General features: G+C 32.9%; 1 protein-coding gene across 2 annotated transcripts in view; it reads left to right on the top strand.

The window, feature by feature from the left end:
* Nucleotides 1-27351, top strand: part of DACH2 (dachshund family transcription factor 2) — a 638422-nt gene that overhangs the window by 611032 nt on the left and 39 nt on the right. The window contains exons 7-12 of one of the 2 annotated variants that reach the window (XM_069463458.1): nt 352-500; nt 626-773; nt 4718-4864; nt 6043-6108; nt 22528-22574; nt 26896-27351. The exon at nt 26896-27351 is cut by the window's right edge and continues 39 nt beyond it. In XM_069463458.1, the coding sequence (XP_069319559.1) occupies nt 352-500; nt 626-773; nt 4718-4864; nt 6043-6108; nt 22528-22532 (515 nt within the window). In that variant the 3' untranslated portion in view covers nt 22533-22574; nt 26896-27351. The remainder of the gene's footprint in view (nt 1-351; nt 501-625; nt 774-4717; nt 4865-6042; nt 6109-22527; nt 22575-26895) is intronic. The other variant, XM_069463457.1, reaches the window with a different exon arrangement.

Raw genomic sequence — 27351 nt, 5'->3', positions numbered from 1 at the left:
AAGAGAAAAAATAACAGACACCCTATGCTTTTCCAGAAAGTGATCTGATTATTTAATTTACAGATATTCATAAACATATATGTCAATTGCTTATATCTTAAATCTGTTTCTTCAAATTTCATGACTCTTTAGGGATAAATGTGTTTTACTTTCATGAGTTGTTTACAGAAGTATTTATTTTGACAAATTTGAGGCAGCTGGAGAATAGATATGACTTTCAGCTATGAGTGTCAAGTGTCAGCCATTTAGTTTTAAAAACAAAAATCTTTATAGAATCCTAGTAGAGATGACTTAGTGAAATTTTTGATCTGTTAATTTGTGAAACTTCTGATATAAATTTTGTATTTGCAGAAGAGGTACCAGCTAAAATTCCAATGATGAAGTCACCACTGGACAAGATCCAACTGACTCCTGGGCAGGCATTGCCCCCTGGATTCCCTGGACCATTCATTTTTGCTGATAGTCTGTCCTCCGTGGAAACTCTGTTGACCAACATTCAGGTCAACAATATTTCTATAAACAAAATAAATGTAATACAAGACATTAGCACCTACATAAATTATTTCATATTTGAGAAATTAAAACAGATAAGATGAACTGCATGTCATTTGCTGTACTTTGACAGGGTCTACTGAAAGTGGCTTTGGATAATGCTCGCATCCAGGAGAAGCAGATTCAGCAAGAAAAGAAGGAACTGCGAATGGAGCTCTATAGAGAGAGGGAAATGAGAGAAAACCTTGAAAAACAACTTGCAGTTGAGCTTCAAAGCAGAAGTAAGTTTAACAAGTACAATTTCCAAGTGAATATTTTGTTGGAGGTATTTTCAATAGTAATAAAAAATATTCTTAGGAATAGGTTAGAATTGCTAAAAACAAATGACAAGCTAAGAATCCATACTGTGTATAAGCCTCAAGGTAAGAAATTTATACTCCTCTCTCTCTCTCTCTGTCTCTCTCTCACTTTTTATACTAAAAGACAATAAGTTAGATCTGCACTTTTGGCCAGTTGCAGATTTAGAAACATGAATATTCATAGTTCTCTCACAATTTCATAAAATACACCTAGATAGAGATAATCTAAAAATTTCTCGTATATTAAATTCTTACTTTTTGCCAGCACAGTGCTACATTCTGGAATTATAAAATGAATAACATTCACTCCTGTTTTTGAGGGATTTACAATTTAAAAGACTAGAAAAAATAGTGAATTTTAAAACAAAGTGGCAAGAGCAATCATGGCCAGTCTATATGGTTATATAGTAAGGGGGTAATTTGGTTAGTTTACTGGTGGTGGTGAGATGGTTAAGGAAGACTTCCTGACATGAATCTGAGTCTTAAAGTATCAGTAGACTAAAAAAGAGCATATGAGTACCTGAGTGATTTGGACATTCTAGACAGAGGTATCAGTTAGCAAAGACACAGGGAAAAGAAATTTCATACATAAATGACTAAGTACATTTTATTACAGTGGCTTTGAGTTTTATGAAATGAATGGTACGAGAGGATGCAGAATGATGGGGATAGAAACTAACTTATAAAGGACATTTTTAATCATGTAAAAGATTAGCTTGAACTTTATCCTGTAGGTGATGGGAAGCATGGGGATTATCTTGTCTGATTTCAATTGGATAGATCATGCTGGTGTTGGGACTAGATTGGGGGAGGTGAAAAACTAGACACAAGGAAACTATACAAAATGAGATTTCTCTCATCCAGACAATGGTGAGGAGAACTGAATTAGGGTAGCAGATGTAGGGATGGAGAGAAAGGGGTAAGAATGGAGAAATACTGAATTATTCACAAATAGAATTAACTTTCTAACCATAGGTAGCCATTTTATTTCTACAGCAATGGATAAATGAGACTGGTTCATATCAAACCCACAAAAAATTGGAAATCTCACTTTAGTCAATATTTATACATCTTCCCCACACTTACCACAAAATACTAAATAGTAGCAAAGGTGACTTTTGTGAATTTGAGCTTCTTTCCCTTCCCTGCTTACTCTTCTCTGGAACGGTCATGAAACCTAAAAATAAGTAAAGAGTTAGAGTGGGAAGAAGAGGCAAAGAAAGGGAGAGAAAAATCCACAATCTAGATATAACTCCCTGAATAAGGAAGGATGACTCCAGTTGAGTGAAAGCCAACTAACCTTTTATTAATCCAAAGTGGCATGTTATGCTCTGAAATTTGTTTCAAGAAATTGAAAATGTATTGTATATTTTCTTTAGGGCCAATGAATCATTGGTTCAGTTCAAAATGGAAATCCAGTCATTGCATTTTTAAAAAAATGTGTTTTTTATATTTTTCCAAATTAATTAAATACTATAAAACAAAGGCTAAATTTTCTTTTTAAAGTTTGATTAAACCAGTATGTTTCTGATACTTGGTATGAAAAATAGAATATTGTGATTAGTAGTCATAATAACTCACATTTCTTTAGTTCTACTAAATGAAGTATCATAAGACTGGAAAAATAAGCACCATATGTACTCACCATCAAATTGGTATTAACTGATCAACACTTATGTGCACATATAGTAGTAACATTCATTGGGCATCGGCAGGTGGAGGAGGGCATGGGTATATTCACACCTCATGGGTGCGGTGTGCACCATCTGGGGGATGGACATGCTTGAAGCTCTGACTCGGCTGGGGCACAGGAAATATAGGTAACTTAAACATTTGTACATCTGTAATATGCTGAAATAAAAAAAGAAAAAAACTGAAAAAATCATATGTTAAATATAATAAGATTCTTAAATTGGCTTATGAAAATCTACTACATGTAGTAAAATTGGCTTCTTTAATAACTTTTAGTTATCTGCTCATTCTGATTTCTGTTTACTAACTTTCTGTAGGTATCTCAGGTCTGTAATTATAATTGATATCATATATACAGTCCTTTAAAAAGTCCTAGACATGGTAGATATAATGTTGTATCTATTATTAAGTTTACTGTGAAGTATTTGTTTAATAAATTTAATATTTATTACAATATAATAATAGTGATACCACTACTGCTATTACTATCATTGTTACTATTACTCTCATTATTGTAACTACTAATACTACTAGCTAATGCTTATCAACTGTCTACTACATGTTAAGCACTGTTTTTAGCATTTTATATCTAATGACTAACATAATTATAGGAAACTACTCTGTTATACCCATTGATTTATAGAAACTACGTACTACGTCTCTATGAATCTCAGCACCTCACCTATTAAAATAGTTGTACCAGATAATCACTTAAATTCCTTCCTACTTCCTTATATATCTCAGTATATCCAACTTTTTATGACAAAGAGTAAATTCTTTATCTAAAGTCATATGATGGAAAAGACAGGGGAAAATTGATGTTGTGGTTACAAAGTAACATTTCTCCAAGGATATTGTAAGAATAAAGTATGTATATATATTATATATATAATATATTTAGTATGTGTGTGCATATAATATGTTTTAAACATACATATAACTATATATATAAAACTATGTATAACTATATATGTATTAAAAGAATCCCTGTGACTTTTTTCTGATCAAATTCTTTGGTTTGAATATTCCATACTCAATATTACATATTCAAAAAAAATTTTACCTAATTACCTTTTTGTTGCTATCAAGCCTGTGTTACCTGAATTAAGCATATACACACATATATAATAATATTCTTTGCAGATTAAACACTTAAAATCTTAGGATGATAGAGCTACACAAAACCTTGGAGGTCACTTGTCTTGGTCCCCTGACCAACTATATGGTTTCTAGGCTTTAGAACAACTACCTATGTGATCTTTGGTCCTTAGGCTTTGAAAACTAGTAGCTATGTGAACTTGGATAATTTTTCGACCTTTCAAGGACTTATTTTCTTCATGTGTAAATTGGAGATAATAGCACTTTCTTTTCTGAGCAGTTTATTTTTTATACTACTTGCGACATAGTAGATTTTTTGCAGCAGCATCACTACAAACACATGGATAATGTGAATAATATGTTGTGCTATGACAATGTTACTGTGATTACAATGTCACTAGGCAATAGAAATTTTTCAGTTCCATTATAATTGTATGGGACCTCCATCATATATGGGGTCCATCGTTGACTGAAACATCATTATGCAGCCCATGACTGTATGTACACACAGAAAAAGAGAGAGAGAGATGATATGTGCATTACTAAATGGATAGACAATATTTGCCTTTACAACTGGTAACATTTCAGAGAAATAAACACTTGCCATTTTCAGTTTCAAAGATCATGTTTTGCAACCCAATAGATATTTTTAGGTTTTCTTTTTTCATTTTGAAATATGAATAGCAATCAATAACCTGATGAATAATGATATCTTTCTTAAGAGATTATAAAATATTTAATGCTATCATTAAATGCATGTAGTGAGTCAAAGTAAAAAAAAAAACAGAAAAAAAAAAATTCTCCATCCACATAGCCACCACTATATGAGTGCATGTGTATACACACTGGAAATGTGAAAATAAAAAGAAGTTGGTTGTGTGATTAAACTACAGTAAACAAAGCACTATTTAGATGAGCCTAGTGAGGATTGGTGCCAAAAGAAGCTAATCATATGTCAACTGAAACGTTAATAGTTCTCTGTGTATCTATACCTATATCTGTGGTTTATAATTCATTAAAGCTGGCAACCCTATTGCACTGACCAAGCCTTTGCAAACTACCTTTTCATATTTCAGCTACCATGCAAAAGCGCCTGAAAAAGGAGAAAAAAGCTAAGAGAAAACTGCAAGATGCCTTGGAATTTGAATCAAAGCGCCGGGAACAAGTGGAGCAGGCACTTAAGCAAGCCACCACTAATGACAGTGGCCTGAGGATGTTAAAAGGTGATGCCTAATTTAGACTTTAACACTCAAGGTAAACACAGTAAAACCTGATTTAAAAAAAAAAGAAAGAAGGAAGGAGAAAGAAAGAATGAAAGAAAGAAACAAAAAGAAAGACTGACTTTGTCTAGGAATAATTAGAAAATCAATTTGAGGCCAAAGTTTTTAGGTTGTGAATTAAATGCAGTCAAAATAATCCCTTCTCTGGGAGATACAAAATAGCCTAGGTATAACAGGAAATCCTGCTAGCATTTTCAGTAGAAGTAATAATACTGATATCCTCCCTTCATCTAAAATATAAGTGTTTTATATCCATTCACGTTAGAATACGCTGATATTTGGTGAACTATATTTTGATCAGCTATAGGATGCTGGTTCCTTTAATTCAGATTGCATCAGTGTTGAGGTGCCTAAGGAGGCCTAGTTGAAAAAGAGTGTTGTAAGTAAATCCTTGGAGATCCCATTGGAGGAGGTGCTTACATTGTGAAATGTCTAAATTCCAAACTTTTCTGATTCCATTTTTAATTTGGAAATTCTATAACATTGTTTCATCTCATTCAGGCTCAATTTGAAGTAAATGTTCAAATAAATATGTACACACACAAACAGAACCTTTTTACATCACAATTACTCTTAGAATTTATCTGAAGAGCACAATAGTAAAGCATTTGCCCCAGAGCCATAGATCCAGTACTGCATAAAGACCACAAACCATAATGCGTATTTTGATCTTCATTTGCACTTACCAGATAGATAATATCATTATCTATCACATCTTACAAATGGAAAATACACCAGATACAATAAGGATCGGGCATCTCTACTTATGCAATTGTATCCATCATCTTTTTCTTGTTCCACAGTCAGAGCATGTTAACTACTTGATAGTCTTACGGGATTTTCATGGACAGATTATTTTCCTAATATTTATCTTGAGGGAATGAAATGAATAAAGAAGTATTTATTATACTCCTGGAAATATATACACAATTGTAAAATTCAGCTACACTGTATAATCCTCCCTCCTACCATTAAAAACGAATAGACATACAAAAACAAAAACACCATCCAAGATCTTGCGCTATCTACAGGACCAAAGTACCTGCTTACTGGAGTTTTCCCTTTAAATGGAATCAGGAACCACAGAAGTGTACCCCAATCTTGACTGTCACTTCTTTCAGATACTGGAATTCCAGATACTGAAATGGAAAACAATGGGACTTCTCATGATAGTACTGCTATGCAAGGTATAGTAAACACATACTTATTTCCTTAACTACTTAATATGTGACCCTGGGGGTGGGGTAGGGGATGAGCTCCTATGTTGACATTCTTCATACGTAATATAAGTAAGTTTTAATTCTTTTTACTTTATGACAGAAGAAGCAATTTTCAGTGTTTTTTTTTTTTTTTGAGAAAAAAATATACTTGACATCTCTTTTAAAAACCCAGTAACAGTAAGGATACTTAGGAACTAATGACTTTACATATACAATGTGAGCAAATTATGTTTAGCTGTTAAAAGGATAAACATTTATGTGTTAGGCAAATTCTAAAAATGCATAAAGAAGTGTATAATACCATGAGTTTTTTTTTTTTTTAACTTCACTACTGTCTGTAAAAGCCACAGGTACAATAATTATAACCTGTCAATATTTTAAAGGTGTTCTAGACAAGATTTTTTATCAACCTTTAAATTTTGATGTTAATTTTAGTAACCACCTAAATATGGAAATAAGAACCCTACTTGTAATTCATGATTTATAGGATTCCCACAAATGCTTAGATACTTTAAAATATTTAAAATATTTATTAGTAAGAAAACAGCTGAAACAAATTAATATAGAGTCTCACTGGAGTGCAAAAGCACCTAAAAATTAGAATTTAATTTGAACAGTGGAAATTTTCCAGTGTGATTTTAGAATATATTTCTAGCCCTTTATATGCAGATTACATTTATTTTCACATTCATTGTAATAAAATGTCTCACTTTAATAAAAAAGAAAAAAATGTGTGAAAAAACTATTTCCTAACTTTGAAAAACAAAGACAACCATGGATATGTTGCTTGCTGAAGGTTTAATCAGTGACTTTCTACTCTGTGATGACTGGATCTACATGAAGGCAACAGAACTGGATGTGACCAAAAGATCAATCTGGGTTCACCTGAGGGTCACCATTTTATGTGGCAGATTCAGAAAATTTAGAAACTCCCATTCTTGTAGTTTCACAAATCATTTTTACAAAACCAGGAACGTCAGAACTTATGGATCTTCTGATAATACCTGATTCTGCTGCAGATGGGTAAACCTTACTAATGAATTAACTGTGTTAGGGTGAAAGCACGCACATTTAGCTCATTTGCTGTTTCTTATCCCCTTTTTGGCTTGCCTGCTTTCTTCTCTCGGCTTAAAGGCAGTGACTATGTGAGAAAGGCCAATTTGAATGGAATTCAATGTTTGTCCAATCAATTCAGCACAGCTAAATTAATTAAGAAAAGTCCCACTAGTTGGCCTGGCATTTGAGGTTACCATCCCATACAAGATCTATGGTAGCAATGAATAGCCTGAAGCATTTGATTCCTTCTGAATTAGTGACACACAATTATAGAAAGTCTTTAAGGAGCATTGAGTTTGACTGTACCCTGCACTCAGTGGGATATAAGATCAGCTTTGGAACTAGAGGAGGTAAACCAAATACACCACTAGTGAGCTTTACCTTTATTATCCTTTAATTCTGCACATCCAATTCATTGCTGTTTGTTTAATTTATATGATGCCTTTAGTTCATAATAGAAACATCTTTCCCAACTTTGAGATAAATACAAGCTTGTGAACTGTCCTAAAGTTATTTCATTTCCATGCAACAAACAATATCCTATTCATGGGCAATTAGGTGATATAAGCAAAAGGTAGATTCACTCTCCATTTAGCTCCAGTGTTTTTTTTTTTATGAAGTCTGGAGAGAATTGCTTTTGCATATTAACTTGTACTTAGGGAAGGACACATTTAATATTTGTTTTCACTGAGCATACTTTTAATAAGTTCTACTAGTTTTTGCAGGCTGAACATGAGAGAATTAGATGCACCTTTAAAGAGATTGGGATAGAACTTATTTTAAAGCAAGGAAATTGACTTTTATTATTTTTTTCCAAACTACAAATCAGATTGTCTAGCATTTGTGGTCAATATTGTCTATATATGGTAAAATATGATGGGTTAATGATTCCTTATTGAATTTGTGCCTTTTAGATTATATTAAATGATGTTCTTGAGAAACATGATAAAAATGGAAAAGTCCACATTTTCCCCTCTCTTAGGACCACTGTAAATGATAATGCTACCATCATTACTTTATAGAAAACTATAGTGAATGTCTTGCATTAATATGAGAGTTGAATCACAATTTAATATCAAAAAGATTATTTTTGAGCAAAAAATAATTTATTCTGTTAGCCAGGGCAATGGGTGCCTGAAAATATTACCAGAACTAATTTTAAATATAGTTCATCAAATCAATCAGGTCAAATAATTGCCGAAAAAATCCCAATCATTTTGCCTGTTATTTGAAATGCTCAGAATTGAAAGATTACTTTTGTATGTGTCTATGAACCTCAGAAAATATATGATGCTTGGAAAACATGAAATGTAAATTTACCCATTATTTTCCCATTCTTCCTAATAAGTTTGCTTTTGTGACTTACAGATATTTTGAGACTAATTTTGACACTGTTTTCATCTTTTTCGTCTCCCTCAATTACCCAGTTTTTTTAACTTGGAAGATTATTTCCTACCATTGTTTGTGAGAGTCAATTCATGCATACCAATACAATGTCATTTCCAAAACTCATCTCCATCACAGCAAAACAATTCCAGAATCAGTGAAGTCCTTTCTCTTCCTATTGTCAACAGCTCTGCTGTATAGAAATCTATCATTCACCTAGAGCTCTCCCTTTGAAATTCAATTAGCTCCACTGTGACATCTCCTTAAGAGTATTTAAAGGAGACTTGGAAAAATTTAGCATGGCCACCCTCAGAAGCAAAAAAGGCATACACAGTTTTATGATAATTTACAAGTGGATTTTAGTGCAGACAAATTGCTCATGCACCAGGATTCTTATATGTATTATACATCCTTTCAGCTTAGGTATTTCATGTCTTTTATGCCTTGAACCTTGTTTAACGGATAAGATATCATGCATAGACCACCGTCCTATAAAAGCATGAAAGTATCCCTTATATTTTAGCTATCTACTATATCAACTCCTCCTGAATGTTTTCGGGTGATCAAACAATGAATACATACTCACTCCAATAGCTGTGGCCACTATCTCTAGAGGTGAAGGATTCAATGGAACATACATATCAATGTCATCTCATCCAGATTCCTATAACACATTTGGGGGCCTGCAAGGCAGCATATCAACCATCTTATCAACCAATCTCCATTTCACATAAAATAAACATACTGGGTGTCATTAAGTGTACCTTCAGATCAATGATTTTTGCAAATGACATTCAAATGCTATTTGTGTAGTGCATTTTTGCTGATAAAAGCAACTTAAATTAGCACAACTACAAGTGTGCTGATAAAAACTAAAACCCAACAGCAGTACCATTAGCTAACGAAGTAATATTTTCTCTTTACTGCATTCTGCCATTTAGTTATTATCCTATTGGAAATCTAATTATAATCCTTTTACTCCCTAGTCAAACTTCACAGTTTTTGCAAGCCTAGCACTGACAAGTGATTTCATTATATTTGATTGCCTGCACCCAGATTGACTTAACTTCACTTGGAGACCTAAAAGCCCTCTGTTTCTCATGTTCCCTGTTTGCACATTACTGCAACGGCTCCTTTAATTAATTAGCATGAACAGCAGTAACATGAACTGCTGAACAGAAAATAACATCATTTTATGATCGCAGGGAGACTTCTCCTTTCGCATGTTTATACCTTAGTTAACTTTTGTATGACTATATTTCACTGCTAGGGAATACTGGTATAGTCGACAGTGCATGTTTCTTAAATTTTTAAAAATTGACACCATCATCTTAATAAAAATAGATAAAACAAACACAAAATATGAAGCTCCTAAATTTTAGGATATAGACAACAGCCTTTATGAGCTGACTTTATAGTAATAAAATAAAAATACTAAAAAAAAGTTCATGGGTGCTAACATCATAAAGTACAAGGGCATAGTGACACACTGCTCCTGTTTCTGCCACTGCACTTGTTTGGGGATACAAAACAAAACAAAACAAAAAACTAAAAACTCCTTTTTGCAAGTGGAATGGGAATCTTTGTAAATAATTTTTACAGTTTGCTTTTATGACTACATGTTTGACAAAGATGCAAGATGATTTAGAACAGAAATATATTTTCCTCTGATACTTTTCCCATAAATATGGTGGGATCCTGAATATTTTTCCTTCTTTTTGCTACTAACACACTATAAGTAGATATTAAATCCAACCTAAATGCCAAAGTAAACCAAAATTTTGATGTAAAATTAAGCCTGCCAACCCTTCTTTTTTCCCCCCTCTGAACCATTTTTATTCAGAAAAAAAAATGTGGGAGCTTATTCAGAATACAAACTGACCATTCAAAGACATAAAATTCATGATCTTATCTATGTAGTACCCGGTAAAGGTGCCACTGAAGACTTAAAAACAAAATGATAAAGTGTCACTTGACTCTAAGAGCAGCAGATACAATTTTAGCATCTATATAATTTAAATCTATATTTTAGAGCATAATAGAACATATAATAAATATTTATAATATGAAATGTATGTGAATGTGTATATTCTTATCCGTTCTCTTGAAATCAATTTGAACAGCTTGTATCTTTTCTTTTTGCTGCTTGCTTAGTAACCTAGAACAACATTCCTCTAACAAGCTTGAGATGTCTTGCCAGTATTTACTAAAAGCACCTACCATTGGGATAAGATGATCATTGTAAAATTTGGAAGAATAATAAGAAAAATGATGGTAGGAGCATGAAAGGGGACAGGAAAAGATAAATCATGTATTATTTCTTCCCATGTATGTGATATGATAAGAATAACGAAAAGGAAAGCAGATAGAATTTCTCTATGGGCTTTTCTACTAATGTCCACCACAGTGTGCTCTCCTTTCTCTAGGGGTTCCATGTCTGCTTCCTGCCCTAAATTTACCAACCATTAATCTCCCCTTCATGTCTTGTCCTGTGTTGGAAGACATACACAGGCACTCTGATGTTCCCCTTGTAAAATTGAAATGTTTTCTTGTAGAGTGCAAATATATCTGACTTGCTGTCAGAAACCAGAGGGATTATGGGAAGTAGGTCTTCTTAAATATTTCTTCTTAAATGCTTCCTTGGAGAATAGGAGCCTTTTACTAGCCAGAGAAACTTTAATGTAACTGCCATTATAGAGTGGGAAAAGGCTCTGGTACACAACCCACAGAGAAGGTCCCAACATCTTTCTCTAAATCTACAGATTTTTATTTTTTTCTGTAAGATTCAGTAGATTGTCTGAGTCTTTTTATTGTATTCCTCAGGAAGTATTTGTCTCTTATTTTCTCCACAGGATTTTTATCCTGATTCATGGTATCTCCCAGACCATATTGTACCTCTCTGTTATGAAATACTTGTCAGACCATAGCACACATATGCTTCTAGTTCTTTCTTAGAAGTATGTGAAGAGCTTACATTACTTGATCATTTAGGACCTGGTTGTCATGTGGTGGCTTGTACCACATACTTGCATTGTTAACAAAATTATTTGGAGTGAGTGAAAGGCTGTCACACTAATCATGATGATAACATAAAATCTCATATACAGATCTAAGACTTACAATTCCAGGTACATCTCACTTATATAACAGATGAAATTGCAGTGCTAGCAAGATAAGACAGCTTGTTCTGCTAGTTAGCATTTTGAGTCTGCAGGGGGAATTCGTTAATTAACAGATCGTTTTTTTTTTCCACTACAGTCTAGGAAGGGTTGTTTAACCTAACTCTAATAACTTCTCAACCTTACTTTATGTCCCATCCTATTTACATATACAATGCAATTTCTGAAGCTTGGGATTCACCCTACTCCACCCCCAATCTGGGTATTCTTGAAGAACATGCAAAAGAAAAAGTCTTTAATGAGGAATCCAGAGTCTAAAATTGAAATAGGGAAAAAAGGCCATACCTACTACATGTATAGCATGGTGAACTTTGTGCCATGTGCCATTCTAGTTCTTAACCCAAATAGCCTCTAGAAGGATTATCTATCTGTGGCAGATTGGAAAGGTGTGATTAACCTCTTATTTTAAGTATAAAATAGCTCAAGAAAAGTTAATTTGTTTGCTGTTGATAGTGAGAACTAAAACATAGAAATCTTAACTCTCTCACTCATTGCTCTCAGTATGTATCACTATCAATCCATACCTTTAAAAATCTCTCATAGTTAATTAGCCAGGATACGTAACAAGAGTATAGTATTATCCCATGCAAAACAGTGTATTGGGGGTGGGGAAGGAGAGGCTTTTACAGATTGCACTTAACTAACCAAAATAGTCTAAAACCAACTATAATTTAATAATCACTTTTCTTTTAAAAGTTTGTAGAGATTGCGGTGATATTTACAAAAATTAGACAAATACCATACATCTATCTTTTCTATTTAAAACTGTATAGAGTAGCTGAAATAGTAATAGAAGAAAACTTTTTTAATTGTGATTAAATTCACATCACCCTGTCAGAACTAGACTCCAACAGATCCTCACTTATCTAAATTTTCGGCTGAGATTTTTACTGTGGAACATTAGCATAAAGTTTTATTTGTTTGCTCTAGAGAACTTTCTCATTTATATTAGGTTATTAAGTATGAAATGTCTGATTTCCTTAAGCATCAATACTAAGTGTGACAGTTGATATCTCTGACATTTCACTTTGGACACTTCTTGTTTTATTTTTATTGTAAAGGTACATCCTCAGTCTTTTAAATGCATGTTTTGGCTTGTGATTATCTTTCAAAATTCTTTTTAGGTAAATTTTTATGAAATAATGACTAAGTCAAAACTTCATGTCATTTTTGAATATGAGTTCCATTGTGGAACCAATGCAGTACAGACAGCTTGAAATATCAACGAAGTTTTTGGGAAGGATGTGGCTAATGAATACACAGTACCTCAATGGTTTGAGAAGTTCCACTCTGGTGATTTTAATCTTGAAAATGAGCCATATGGGCAACCTGTGACCAAGGTTGATAATGATAAGATGAAAGCCATAGTGGAAACAAATCCATCTTAACCTACGCATGAATTGGCAGCAAGGTTTGGCGTTACTATTCCAACAATATTGGAACATTTGAAAAAAAAATTGGCAAGCTAAAGAAGCTAGGTAGATGGATTCTGCATGAATTAAACTAGTGTCAGAAGAGAAATCGTCTTGAAGCTTGCCTTTCTTTGCTGTCACGACATAAAGACCAACCATTTCTCCACTGTATTATTACATGTGATCAAAATTGATTCTTTTTGACAATCATAAGCATTCAGCACAATGGTTGGATAAAGATGAAGTGTTGAGACACAGTGCAAAACTGAATATTCATCAACAAAACCTAATGGTGTCTATTTGGTGGTCCAGTGATGGTATTATCCACTACAGCTTCATGAAACCTGGTCATTTGATTACAGCTGATGTCTACTTCAACCATTTGGGCTCAGTGATGAGGATGCTTGCAATTAAGCAGCTGAGATTGGTCAATAGAGAGAGGCCAATCTTCTTGTAAGACAACACTTGACCACATGTCACACAAACAATGCTGCTCAAACTACAGAAGCTGGACTTGGAAACTCTGTCATCCACTGTATTCATCAGACCTTGCACCAACTTACTATCATTTCTTTCAGGCTTTGGACCACTTCTGGCAGGGAAAAATATTTAATCTCAACAAGCTGTGGAAAATGCCTTTCATAATTTCATCGCCACTCACTGTCTAAGCTTCTTTGCTGCTGGCATAAACAAGCTACCATTAAGATGGCAAAACTGTGTTGATAGTTTAGGTGCATACTTTGATTAATGGTACTGCCTCTTGTTTGAGACACAATAAACTACACTTTTGATTTGAAATTGGACATTTCATATTTAATGACCTAATAATGACCATGTAATATTCAATTTTGGAAATTAAAGTGACTGTAAAGTGTAGGAACAAAGGCTCTTAGCCCCCTAAAGCTTTTCTGAAAAATCACTGACATAATTCAGATTGATTAAAAGGAGAAAATACATACAAATTTATTTAATACATTCAGAATGAAGACCCAAAAATATAGGGGAAATTTTCCATTTTATGCTTAGGTTTGTCAACGAAAAAGAAGCCACACTCTGTAAAATAATTTAAAGAGGTTTATTCTGAGCCAAGTATGAGGACCATTGCCCAGGGCCACGCCCAAGAAGCCTTGAGCAAGTGGACTCACTGTGGTTGTGTTACAGTTTGGTTTTATACATTCAAGGGGACAGAAATTACACATAAATCATAAATCAATACATGGAAAGTATACAGTGGTTTGGCCCAAAAAAGTGGGACATCTCAAAGCAGGGGCTTACAGGTTATAGGTGAGTTTAAAGAATCTTTGATTTATAACTGGTTAAAGAAATGAAGCTTTGTCTAAAAGCTTGGAATGTTTTACTTTAAGATAAGGGACTCTGTTAATCAGAGACAAGTCACCAGACATTTACCCAGACTCCAGTGATCTGTTAAGTTATTTGAGGACCTGGCAGTTTGTCTTTCATAACTTTAGGCCTATTAATGAGTTACAAAGAATATCTACAGAAAGGGAAGGGGAGCATTATGAGGGATATCTGACCTTCCTTCTCAAGGCAGCAACTGAGCTTTAGGATATTTCTGGGGTCCTCTTGGCCAAGAGGGGTCCATTCAGTCAGATGGGGGTGTCTTTAAGATTTTATTTTAATTCACAATTCCCCTCTTTTAGCCAAGATCTGCCAGAGGCAACATTGATGGCCAGACTCTTATTTTGTCCCATCATTGCCAGGGTGGTGTAACTACCTTCCCTGGGTCCATCCAGGCCCTCAGTGGTACCCTTGTGGCCAAAAGGACTGAGCAAAAAGGGCTTCCAGCCAACTGTATATTTTAGACCAGACAGGACTTGAGGTGGACAGTCAGTCATCATCCCTTTAAAACCTTCTAGGCAACATAGGAGTAAAAACCAAAATGTCAAAGGCAAGGTTATAAAACTAATTCATGTATGAGTGTTGAGCTACTATATTCTTGAGTTTAGTTGCAGACTTGTAGCAAACATAAGCATTTTTGATCATGTATGCTAAGGAATTTAGAGACTTTTGTTGTGCCACTATAGTTTAGTCTCTAGTAATTTGTCCTAAAGTGGCTGCTAAATTTCTTGTTATATTTTCTTTTGCATAAACCCCATAACTGAGAACAATTATACTCAGGAAGCTCTAAGTCTATGGGAAGAGGGAAATTTTTTATTATTGGGATGGATGTTTGGACCACATGGCCCAAAAACACAAAGTTTCTCATTTAGTATTAATATTTGTTTAGGCTTCTGTGTGCCCATCTTTGATCTGGAGGATCTGAACTAATTCCTTCCCTTTGAATTGGCCCTTAAAATCCCACACGCCCATCTTTTTCTTGATAGTCCCTGGGTTTAGAGGGAGGATGTTTGTAGTTTTAGTAGCAGGGCACTGGCAGTGAATAACAGGGTGGGCCCCATGCATTCAATAGTTTTAAATCCTGGATATATCAGGTAAACTTGCTATTGAGTTAGTACTTGTCATGACTCTAGAAAACAAAACAAGAGAATCAGTAATGTTTAAGTCATAAAAATATTTTACTTCTTTCCATGACATTTTTCTTAAAGAATCAAATCTTGGACTTAAGCTGATTATAAACTTTTTTTTAAAAAAAGAATCAAAGTAAAATAATTGTTTGTGGATGATAAAAGTCTCACAATAGTCTTGGTTAAAGATGTAAAGGATATTTGGTTATTTCTGTGGCACATGACAGTTTAGGATATATAATTATTATTGATAACATATACCAAGGCATATTAGAATTTTAGGAATCTCATACAGTTTGGGAACAGATATTTATAATATATTTATAAAAATATAACCCAAATAAAATTAAACACCATTTCATGCTTGATAATACATTTCTGTATGGTTTAACATATCAATACTCCTAATAAGTTTCTCTTGGAATTTTAGTGTCTCCATTATTAAAAGCTAGTTTGAGGTTAAAAGGGCTGAATTTAGAATTTTGCTTTTGGAAAATCTGTCAAATATTACAGGTTTAAAGCATTTGTTTAAATAGAATCACAAGTCACTATAAAATAATGATCATTTATTTAATCAAGAGTGATAGTCATCAGAAAACCTCAAAGGCAATGCAGAAAGTTATATGAGTGTAAACTTTAACTCTTAAAGTTTAGTTTTTCTAGTTAGTCAGAAACCTAAAGACAACACAGGAATTATCTTCATGAAGCATAAAATCTTTGTTTCTTTCAGACCAGTTACCAAAAATGTAAAGAAAAACCTTCTGTAGTGTGATTGCTTTTTGTTTGTTTGTTTGTTCTTTATGGGAAGCCCATTTAGATAACTTGGAAGTTAAACTTGATGAAAAGGGCAATTGAATTAGCAAGAGTCATGAGTGAACAGTATAATAAAGAGGAATATGATAAGAAAAACTAGCACCTTGAATAGGGGAACAAATGACTCTTAACAGTATGAGAAAATTTCTGACTATATTAAATAATTTAGACATATCAAGAAAGGTCAAGTGTATAGTATTCCTGTAATTTCATTAAGAAAAAATAATATTTTAAGGAAAATTTGTTGTTTTAATCAATTTTTTAAAAATTATAGCCAAGTTGGTCACATACAAAATTCCTTCATAAATTCCCTTCTATGAACCTTATCTCGACTTGTGCAGATCATCTACAACATACTTAAGTTTTCTGTTTTGTCCCAAATTTCCCTTTTCTTAAATAACCAGTTATTTTATGACAAAAATATTTCCATACAAGATCCTTTCTCATACAGTGTTATTCTCTTTTCTGTTTAACCTTTCTTACCAAAAATACATTTATATATTCATAGTCTTGTTACATCTCTTTCTCTCACTTCACTAGTTATTTTCTATCTTGTTTTTCTTTATAAATCCATATTTTTAATCAACCTTTAACCTCTGAATTAGAAAATATTACATATATATTTTAATAAGAACAAATTTTATGTTTCTTTTATAATTTTTCTTATTAAAACATCTTATTCTTTGGTACACCTTACATATAGAATCACATGTATTGACTAGAATTCTTATTTTTAGCAATTTCAAATTTTAGTGAAAACTTAAGAAGTAGGATATCATGAATTGTCTGTCATAAAACACTTGTCACAAAACAGGATCCCAGGTTACTATAAAATTATAGTTATTCACTTAGCCAAACTAATAATTAAAATATTTTATAAAGGAAAATTCTTACTCTTTGATATAGAGGAGACTAAGTTTCCCAAACAATTATAAGACCTAATATAGATAAACTCAAATACAAGTTAATAAGAAGGCAAACTGAATCTGTCTCTTTCTCTACCTCGCCTTTTTTTTTTTGCAGTTTATTCAAAAGGTGAACAAAAATCTTTTGTTATTCCTATTACTATGATGTGAAAATCTTATTCAAAAGAGAAAACCAAATTTTGCCTTTACATTAGTGTACTAATGGTAAAGCTAATTTTAATAAAATCTTATAAACAAATCCATCTAATTTTAATCAATGTGACTGTAAGTTAAAATTTTTATAAATCTTTTATAATGTTTTTATAACTTTTATATCCATTTAGTTTTAGTTATCATTTATTCATTTAATTTAAAACAGCTTTTAAAACCTATAAACTAGACAAAATTATCTTTTATTAACAAAAACTATATCTCTATATCTCATAACTTTTCATAAAAATATCTTATTTTTTATATATAATTGTTTCTCTTCTGTCTAGTAGTTTTAATTACATATATTAATCATAATGCCAACTCTCAGAGAAACCTAGTTAAAGTCATCTTGACCTGTTATCATTCTCCAATTTTTTTTAGCCCTCCTAAATTTATTTAGTTTTTATATCATATAAAAATAGGATGTCAAAATATATAAACTTAAGCTTATGTTTCATAATTAATGTTTAATACTTTATAAATGACTCAAACATTTCATGATCATCATCTTTAACTTAACATGACTTTAATATTCTAAATTATATAAAAATTTCATTTTATGTATCCCATTTATATTTATACAATTTATTTATTTATCTTAGCAGTTTACTTAGATTCATGTTATCATTTTAAGTTATTTTTCTGTTAACCATTTTATTTTTATACCCTGTAGATATATAACACAGACCAGGAATCAAAATACAGTTTTAATTACTGCTTTTAAACTCATAAATCCTACTAAGAAAACAAATATAAGTATTTTGGTAAGACTTATTATTTTGAATAATATAAACATATTTTCTATGTTTTATAAATATAATAGAGGTTTTAGAGTATATCCATTTAAAGCTGTTAACTAATTAGATCCTTCCAAAGCACCACATCCCAAAACAAAATCTATTGACATTTTAGGGATCAAAGTGATCCTGCCCCCCCAAAAGTTTAGCCAAACTGTAGGGAGCAAAGCTAATTGTTCCTATAAAGTTTTACTGAAAATTCACTGACATGAGGAAGATTAATTTATATGAGAAAAATCACAAACTTATACATGGGAGCCTTCAGAATGAACACTCAAAGATATAGGGGAAATTGTCCATTTTAATGCTTAGGGTCTGCACAGTATGGACAGCTGTATAGAAATGATTGGACAAAAAGGGTAGATATGATCTAATGCTAGCAGGCTGAGTGGGGAACCAGCAAGGCCTTTCTGTCTAGATTGTATTTGGCCTCTCCGAGTGTGCATTCCTTCCTTCTGGATGTGGGGCAGGGCCCTTTCTGGAATGGTGGTTTTATAGTAAAACAAAGTAGGTCAGATCATTACTTTGTGGCCAGTTGTTTCATAGAATAATTTTAGGTTTTATGACTAACTTTCAGTAAAAGGGGTTCTGGCTTTTATGACCTGCCTTGGGGAAGAGGGATTATGATTTCTATGGCTAGCATCAGGGAAGAAAAGGACCAAGAGGCAGGAGGACAAGGCAAGGTCAGAGAACTTTTGCTTCTCAGGCCTTCATTTCAGGGTCATTTTCTGAGCCTCATAAACATGGTATTGCTTGACTGTAGACTGAAAAAAAAAAAGAACCTTCAGCACAAATTCTTAGCACCTCAAACAATGACACAAAGTTGTAACATGTTTTTTTCTTACATGAGGCTCAAAGTTAAGCTGTACAAAAATTAACAGTTTAGGGATTTTTTTTTCCTAGGCAAAAATTTTGTTATAACAAATGTAAACATAGCCAGCTAGCTTGTAAAGGAGTAGGATAAAGAGTGGACAAGACCAAAGGAAAACTAACGTTTCCAATTTAAGCTCTTGCAACTATAATTTCTAGGACAGCTTTGAATGCCTAACAGTATTGTTAATATAAGATGATAGGAAGAATGAGTTAAAAACATGTTTTATGTATACCTTTCCACAGACATTGAAATCAATGGAAGAAACTACATCTGCAGCTAGGATTAAAAGACCAAAACCAAAATATTTTCATAAACCTTTGACCATAAGTTTCTGTTTTTGTGCTCTATTTACTTGATGTTTTATTTATTCTAATTTGCTGACACTCATTTTTTTGTTTAGGCATGTCTACATTTTTACCTATTTAAAAACCTTAAAGTTAAACACAGGTATTTTTGTTAATAACTCAGGAGATTTAGGTACTATGATTAGACCAACAATACTAAATGCAGCTTATTTATCAAAAATCATACAAACAACAGATTATTTTGTCTTTGGCTGGGTTTATAGTTTTATAACCTTTGTGTCAAACTCTGACACCTTAAAAACAGAAAAATGTCCAGTACATCCCAGGCAAAAAATGTATGCTGAAAATTTGAAAACATTTCAAATTTAAATGGGAAATATTGGATGTTTTCATTTTTAACATTATAGAAGTTATTGTTTAATTAATGTTTACACACTACTTCCATTTTTCATTTTCCTGCATATTTTGATTCCTTTGGGATCAGGTATTATAGTGTTTTTCTATCAGTTTAGCATACAAAGGAATAGTTAAATATTATTACCCAAAAACCTTAATTATACTCTTAAATATTACATTAAATATTTCCAATATACATCCTATATAGAATGCAAATAAATTGGACCTATATGAAACATTTTGTAACTTAGATACTTATAGAAGATGGGGGATGTGATCTTAGATTTTTAGGGGAATTGCATAGAACCATAAGTAGCACTTTTCACCAAACATTATCCACCACAAGAAAATAGTGAAAGAAGATGGTGTTCTGCATGTGACATAAGTATTTAGAGTGGCTCCTGACATAGTTGGTGTTTCATAAATATTAATGCTAGCTTTCATTTATTCTACTTTCACTTCCTTTTTCTTCCCTGCTGGAAAATAGAATTTAAGTACTTCTAAAGGTCTTATCATGGTGCAAACATTGCGGGTCTCTGTACTGGACACATGTGCTTTTATTGCCATTTTATAACTGGTATGTGGAAGACAAAATGAAGTGGCAGAAAGAACACTGGTCGAGTAATCAGAGTTTCTCTGTTACTAACTAACTCAGTTACTGATGTTGAGAAGCCCTTCTACCTCTCTCTGCTTTAATTTTAGTAAAAATAGGTATCATAATACTTGCCTGATCCTCCTCATCAATATGTTAGATACATACTCTCTGACAAGTATGACAAGTATAAGATATCATTAATATTATGCCCTATAAAATACACACCAAGTTACCATTTGTGTTGGTAAATGTAGATTTTAGTAGGAATGAACTATTTGGCATATAAGTGATATGCAAAACTTTCTCTAAAACATATGCTCTTCAGTATGTAGTTATGATAACTATATCACTATATTTTATCCCCATGTAAGAACAGAAGTGCATTCATGCCTCCTTTTGAGGGTGGGTCTTACAAGAACTAGAGGTTCAATAAAAGGGGAAAGGGTGTATTTTAAATAATTATTTCCCCAAAGCAGGGTGAGTTAAAAGTGAGCAAGAGAGTTTGATACTCCATTAGGATAGCATTTGCAAAGAAAGGACGACTTGTATTGGTCTTTGTTTTAATTAAATTATAAGTCAGAAATATTTTAGGGCAAATAATCCCAAATGGTTATTATTTTCAATAAATCTCTGTTTTTTAAAAACAGTGTCTTATTCTAAAAATAAGCACCAGAACCTTCTGAAATAATGATTCCAAAATAATCTTCTTTAGACAAAAGGTAATCAAATGCTGTACTGTTTTATTATCTGCCCCTAGATTGCAATAGTCTACTTTTTCCCACTCTCAAATTAGTAGCTCCATATTTATACTAATGATATAATTACTAACTGGACCCCAAACTAACCTCACTACTGTCACTTATTTGATTTGAGGATGTCATGTTCTGAATATATTTCCACAACTGAAGTAGAGTTCATACAATTAATTCCACATTTAATTTGGATCAAGCCTAAGACTTAAGTGGACCAGTAATCATCACATTATTTTATCTGTCTCTTATTCAGGGTAGGAAAACATTGACTTCTAGAGGTGATCTCACTTGATGTGAAATAATAGAGTGCCCATTGGAAAATTAGAAACATCACTAATTAAGCAACTTAAAGAAAACATGGAATTTAATACTTAGGTAAAGAAATAATTTACAAAATATTGCCATGACTTCAAGAATAAGTTAGCTACCTCAAAATAAAAGTTTGATAGACTAAAGTATGCCTGTGATGAAGCCTATTAGTTCCTAAAGAGGTCGTATTGTTTATGGAATTGAGCAAGTGGTGAGGAAACATTTGGAAGAAAACATGAGCCTTGGTAGGAAAAATCATAAATGCATTTTGCTGTAAACATAAATTAAACTTCTGAAAATATTATAGACACACTTCTTGGTAGCTTTTAAAAAATAAAATGTAAGTAGTTACTTTCAAATAACCATACTGTTAGGGAAGGAAATCTCATCCTGAGGGGAAATTGTAATCATTGACAAAGATTTTGACTCACAAAAAACAATGTAGATGTTTACTTATGTTTTAGACTATGGAGGAAAAAAACTTCCCAAATGCCTTGCTTATTAGGCTAGTCATATATTTCACTGCAAGTTGTAAAACAGGAGAACATGCACAAGGGGCTCATAAGCATATCTTAGAGTTAGGGAATATCATTTATACCATTTTATGTTGTCAATATCACCCCTGTAGAATAAGATTAAGCTTTAAATTACTGTGAATCTACAGTTTTGCTCACCTTTGTATAAATTCATTTTAATAAAATGAGACTTATAAGAATCACTATTTGATTAAGGGATTCACCTAATAAAATAATACATTTATTGCATACAGATTTATTCAAATCTTGAACATAGCACAGCAAAATACTGTAAAGCGAGTTTGTGGTTTTCAGTGAAGTGCATTGAGTAGATTTTGGATTTTCTTTGTTGGAATGAAATTTTGACCAGGTCTTATTGTTTTTTCTGTGCAGCCTGAACACTGATGCCGGAACTCCAACTGATCATAGGCACGAATAGGGTGCTGTAGCAATTACCTGTTTAATCTAGTGTTGTAATTCTTTAGAATTCATACTCAAATTCTTAAAATATGGAACCTACAACTACTATTTGTTTATTACTGATAAATGGAACCCTGCACGTACAGAAAAAATGTGCTAGAGAATGGGCTTTAAGAGGTTTTAGAGGATAATAATAATGATGGCTAACCATGATATTTTACACATTTTTAACCCCTTTCTTCCAAAGACTTCATAGTGCTTCACAAACATTATCACATTAACCCACACAGCATCCTAGTAGGGTAAGTAGGTGGAAGAACTTTTAAGACAGAGAAAATGCTATTTCTAAATGGTGTAAAAGAAATTAAAATGCAGACATGCCTACTTTAAGCTGTGATTATTATGAAATAGCTTTTTATTTGTCTGTCCTGGGATTTAACAGGAATTATATCAGGAGATAATTCATTTGTGCAAATGATCAATATTTGTTATCACTACTTTGGAGCTCAGATTTCTAAAAGAAACACTTTGCCTGTAATATTCTCTAAGGAAACACAGGGAGCTCTAGTTTCTAGATTTTACCACGCCTACTGTTTACCTTGAACTGTTGGCGGAGCAAGACACTTAACCCCTTTTTAGTAGGGCATTCCTTATCTGTAAAAAAGGCAATGATAAAAACATATACCCAAGCTACTAAAAATGCCCCATTTATTCTTTTCTTCTCTCCTCCCGTCCCCAATCTTGCTTCCTCTTTATTAAAGCTATCAATAAGCAAACATAACAAAAAAATCTATAGACATGAGAAAGGAGAAAGGCAGATATGATGGGTGAATCACATCACGGATATTTTACACTCTTCACTATTGGTCTAGACATAAATAGATGCCTGACATGTTCAGGTGATTAGGAGCAAATGGGTCATTTGGCTTGAATTGGCCAGGAAATGGCCTCACATATTTTTAACTATTTACTTAATGGGGACCTGGCCACAGGCTAGTGGCAGATACCTTTCATCATCATTTTAATGCCTACTAAAAATCTAACAGAGAAGTATTCTAGTGTGCTGTATGGTACTCTAGTGATCAGAAAGATTTAATGCCCCTCCTAAAGTGCCCTCCTTTTACCAAGCAAAATCTAATCCATTGTGTTATTTTTATATTTGCCTCAGAATTAAGTTCTTATGTGACAAAAGCATCACACGTCTTATGCAAAAGCCAAACTGAATTTTTTGCCATTCTCCAATAATCAGTTCCCCGTGGCAGTACATGCAATTTCTGCTGGAATGACAACCTACCTTACACACTTAAAATATTATATTAATTCATATCAATGTGACATTTCAGTCATTCCATGCTCTGAAGGAATTTCTTCTAAGGCATAAGTATTTGGATTCTGGTATTCTCCACAGATTGTAAAAAGGTCTGCTTATGTAGAATAGGTGTACTCTTCTAGTCCAATTCAGTGAAATAATGCCAAATTAGAAATAAGTCATGAAGAAGGATGGAGGTAAATCAGATTAAAATTTTCATTAATATCAAATATCTAAATAACAATGAGGAGTGACTAAAGTTATAACATCCAAAAATGTCTGATCATTATCTAGTCAAACAGCATATATTGGAATATAGGTGTAATGGAACAGCATTTTCAAATTAATTAAGTCACTTAAAAATAAAGTAGTGGTTTTTTACAAATAGATATGTTTAACTTACTTTGGTTGAACCATAAAGATTCTTCATATGTTTTTTTCTGGCCTTTTCCCACATATCTGCCTTCTCTCTGACATCTAATTTTAGCTATTTCTTCTTATAGGCTTCAGATATATACCACAGAAGGGAAGTCTCATTTATTTGAGTTTGGAGCAGCCAGGTGTGTCCCTTTATATATAACTCAACTGATTACAGAGATTCATCTCCTGTATGGAAGGCCCATACTGACCTTCAGTGCCAAGGGGTATGTCCATGTCAGGCAGTGCTGGGCAAAGAGAAAGACTGCATGGGCCTACACTTTTAGTTTAAAAATGGTCACATTTATATATATTGAATTCCTCCTGTCAGCTCTCCCCAAATGTCAGTGTGTGTCCCTTCTTGTAAGATTCCAAGCTCCCTATAATTCCTCTGGAGAGACTTTGTTAGTTGCTCTTCCTGATCTATAATCTTGTTACATCTAGAATGCATATAAGTTCATCTCTGCCTGGAACTCAAGTATGAACTCTCTTAAAAACATAAAAAATTCAATTATAATTAGCCATTTCCTCTTCCTAATGAAATGAGCATGCCGGGTCTGGATTAAAATTCAGCTACTGTTCTCCTCTGTTTATGCTTCCAGATGTTTTTGTTTTATCTAGGAGTTTACTTTGACAGCTACCACTAAATGACAAATCACTCATATTATAGCTGAAATTCATTTTGAAATTGAAATGGGCAAACTTTGAGATTGCTCCAAGGATCATGTCAGTTAGCAGGTCAATACTGGCTCCTTTCTTATGATAATTCAGTATCAGCCTATGTAAAATAGTAACTGAATATGTGTCAACATTATACAGCATGCTACACAGGAGTCTATTTTGCTACTATTCTCAAAATTGGGAGAAAAAGTTTTATTACCATGAAATATCAATTTATTGTATTCTGGGTAGAAAAATTGATTCATATTAATATTATCTTCTTCTTGCTAGCCTAGTTTTTCTTTGGATTTTCAAGCTGCTATGGAAACTGTTCCTGATAGGCCTTGTAAGAGGGCACATTTAATGAAGGGTGTGGGGAGATATGTTTGCCCCTTAATAAAGACAAGAATTAAATATAACAAAGGTGAAGATTTTTTGGAAACTGCATTTTTCTAAAGGACAAATAGTGATTGTCTTTCACCATTCATTGTTGTGTTTATGTACCTTTTTTTGGAGGACATTTTTTGTTTTTCCTTGTTCACAATTTGTATTGAATGATTTAAGCTTTAGCTGTATTGTATAAATTTTAATCCTGGTAATGATTGTCTGCCATTTGATGTTGAAGAACTTTTCCTTTGACATTTAGGCTGTGTATACAGAGGATGAAGTTGACTGGAGGATTGAGTAACTATCTGGTCAATTTTATCAGAGTAAATATTCTCAGACTCCGTCTGAGCAATTCTCTGGGGTGACAGATTACCAGACAGTTTCCAAAAATTCAAGCTTTGTTTTCTTCTGGTCCCTGGAAAAGTTCAGGTGAATTCCATGGTCTCCTTGAGGAAATGTGTGGTTACCCTCTATTGATGTCCTACCCTCTAGCGAGTCTGACTGACACAAACCCCAACTCTTATTCTTCTATTACCTTACCACATCTTTATTTTTTGTTCTGCGGTATTATCCAGAAAATTCCATTGACTCACCATGATACCTTCTATGCAGAAAGGATAAATATTTTAAAGATATTATACATAAGGTTTAAAAAGAATATACTTTCCTCCTAACAATGGTAAGCTTTGACTAGACCAAGTTAATATTTTAGAGTAGGCATATCAGTCCAAAAATGATAATGTACTCTCCTTATATGTAGAGATGATACATTTGACTCACAAACATGGACTTTAAGCATTTCTTAACCACAGGTGATGGATTTTTACTGATTCATCCACATTTTTTTTCCTGTTTCTTATTTTGTAACCAAAAACAAATTGTTGCGATGCAGCTAGATAGAGATTCAGGCCATAAGCCATTGCTATGGAAAAGAGCAATGTTAGACAAAAAGAAGTAGAATAGACTTTTTAAAAAATTCCCAACAATAACTTTTACTCACATCATCAACTAATTTATAACTCTGGAATTATATGGACTCTTTTAATTACCAACATTTAAATGGATACTGGTTTTACCAAACACTATGGCTAAAATAATATTTAGAACTAGTCTCCCTTCATGAAGTATACGCAGTCTCAAGATTAACCTGGGGAGAGGAAATTCTGAATGTACAAAGCTGTCATTATGTTAGATTATAACAAGCAAATTCCCCTTTCTCCATGTTTTGGTAAACCATAGGGATTTCAAATCTACCATTATATACAAAAGTTAAAACTCATATAGAAAATTATAGACATTACAACATAGTTCATGAAAAGAATCTTTATTGGTCTTTGATGTCTTCAGTGCTGTGGAAAGAAGAACAGAAGCTGTAGCATGAAACTTGAAAGATCTTTGAAAACTGATACATTAACATATAGAAATGTTAAATGTTAAATTTTACCAACACTAAATCAAGCCTGTTACATCAGATCATTTTAGGTTCCTGAAGATAGAAGTTTTAGTATTTTTAAGCACATATCAGAATTATTCCTCAGAAGAACTAACTTGTTTTCTTTTTTTTAAAGGAGGTAACTATTACTGTTTAGCAATGGCACAACAGTTTTATTCAGCCTGAAAGGTCTTCGCTGGCTTACATAAATGAAGATGATTGTGATTCCAGTATATCTCTGAAACTATTCAACACGGAGTTATTTCAGTTGTGTTTATCTGCAAAGCTTCGTTTACTGAACGAGCTATTCAATCTATGTTACATTTTGAAAAAAGGAACGTGTGTACATTTTAAAAGCAATGATGTAAACTTTGTCCTTGCATTAGATTGAACAGTTTAAGAATATGAGCTAAATCCTAATGGCTAAAGTAACTTGATCATATTTGATGCTTTTCTATGCTCATTTCAGCTTGGCTTTTTGTCTTTTAAGGAAAAAATATAGTAGTGTCTTAGAGACTAGAAACTTATATGTATGGTTTCTCTGTTCTACCATATATTAAGTTAAAGTACACCTTCTTTGTTAAACATGTAT

This window comes from Eulemur rufifrons, chromosome 30, assembly GCF_041146395.1.
Source record: "Eulemur rufifrons isolate Redbay chromosome 30, OSU_ERuf_1, whole genome shotgun sequence".
In the NCBI taxonomy this organism is placed as follows: Eukaryota; Metazoa; Chordata; class Mammalia; order Primates; family Lemuridae; genus Eulemur; species Eulemur rufifrons.
The sequence above is the reverse complement of the archived record's forward strand: the minus strand, read 5'-3'. Positions and strand labels throughout refer to the sequence as shown.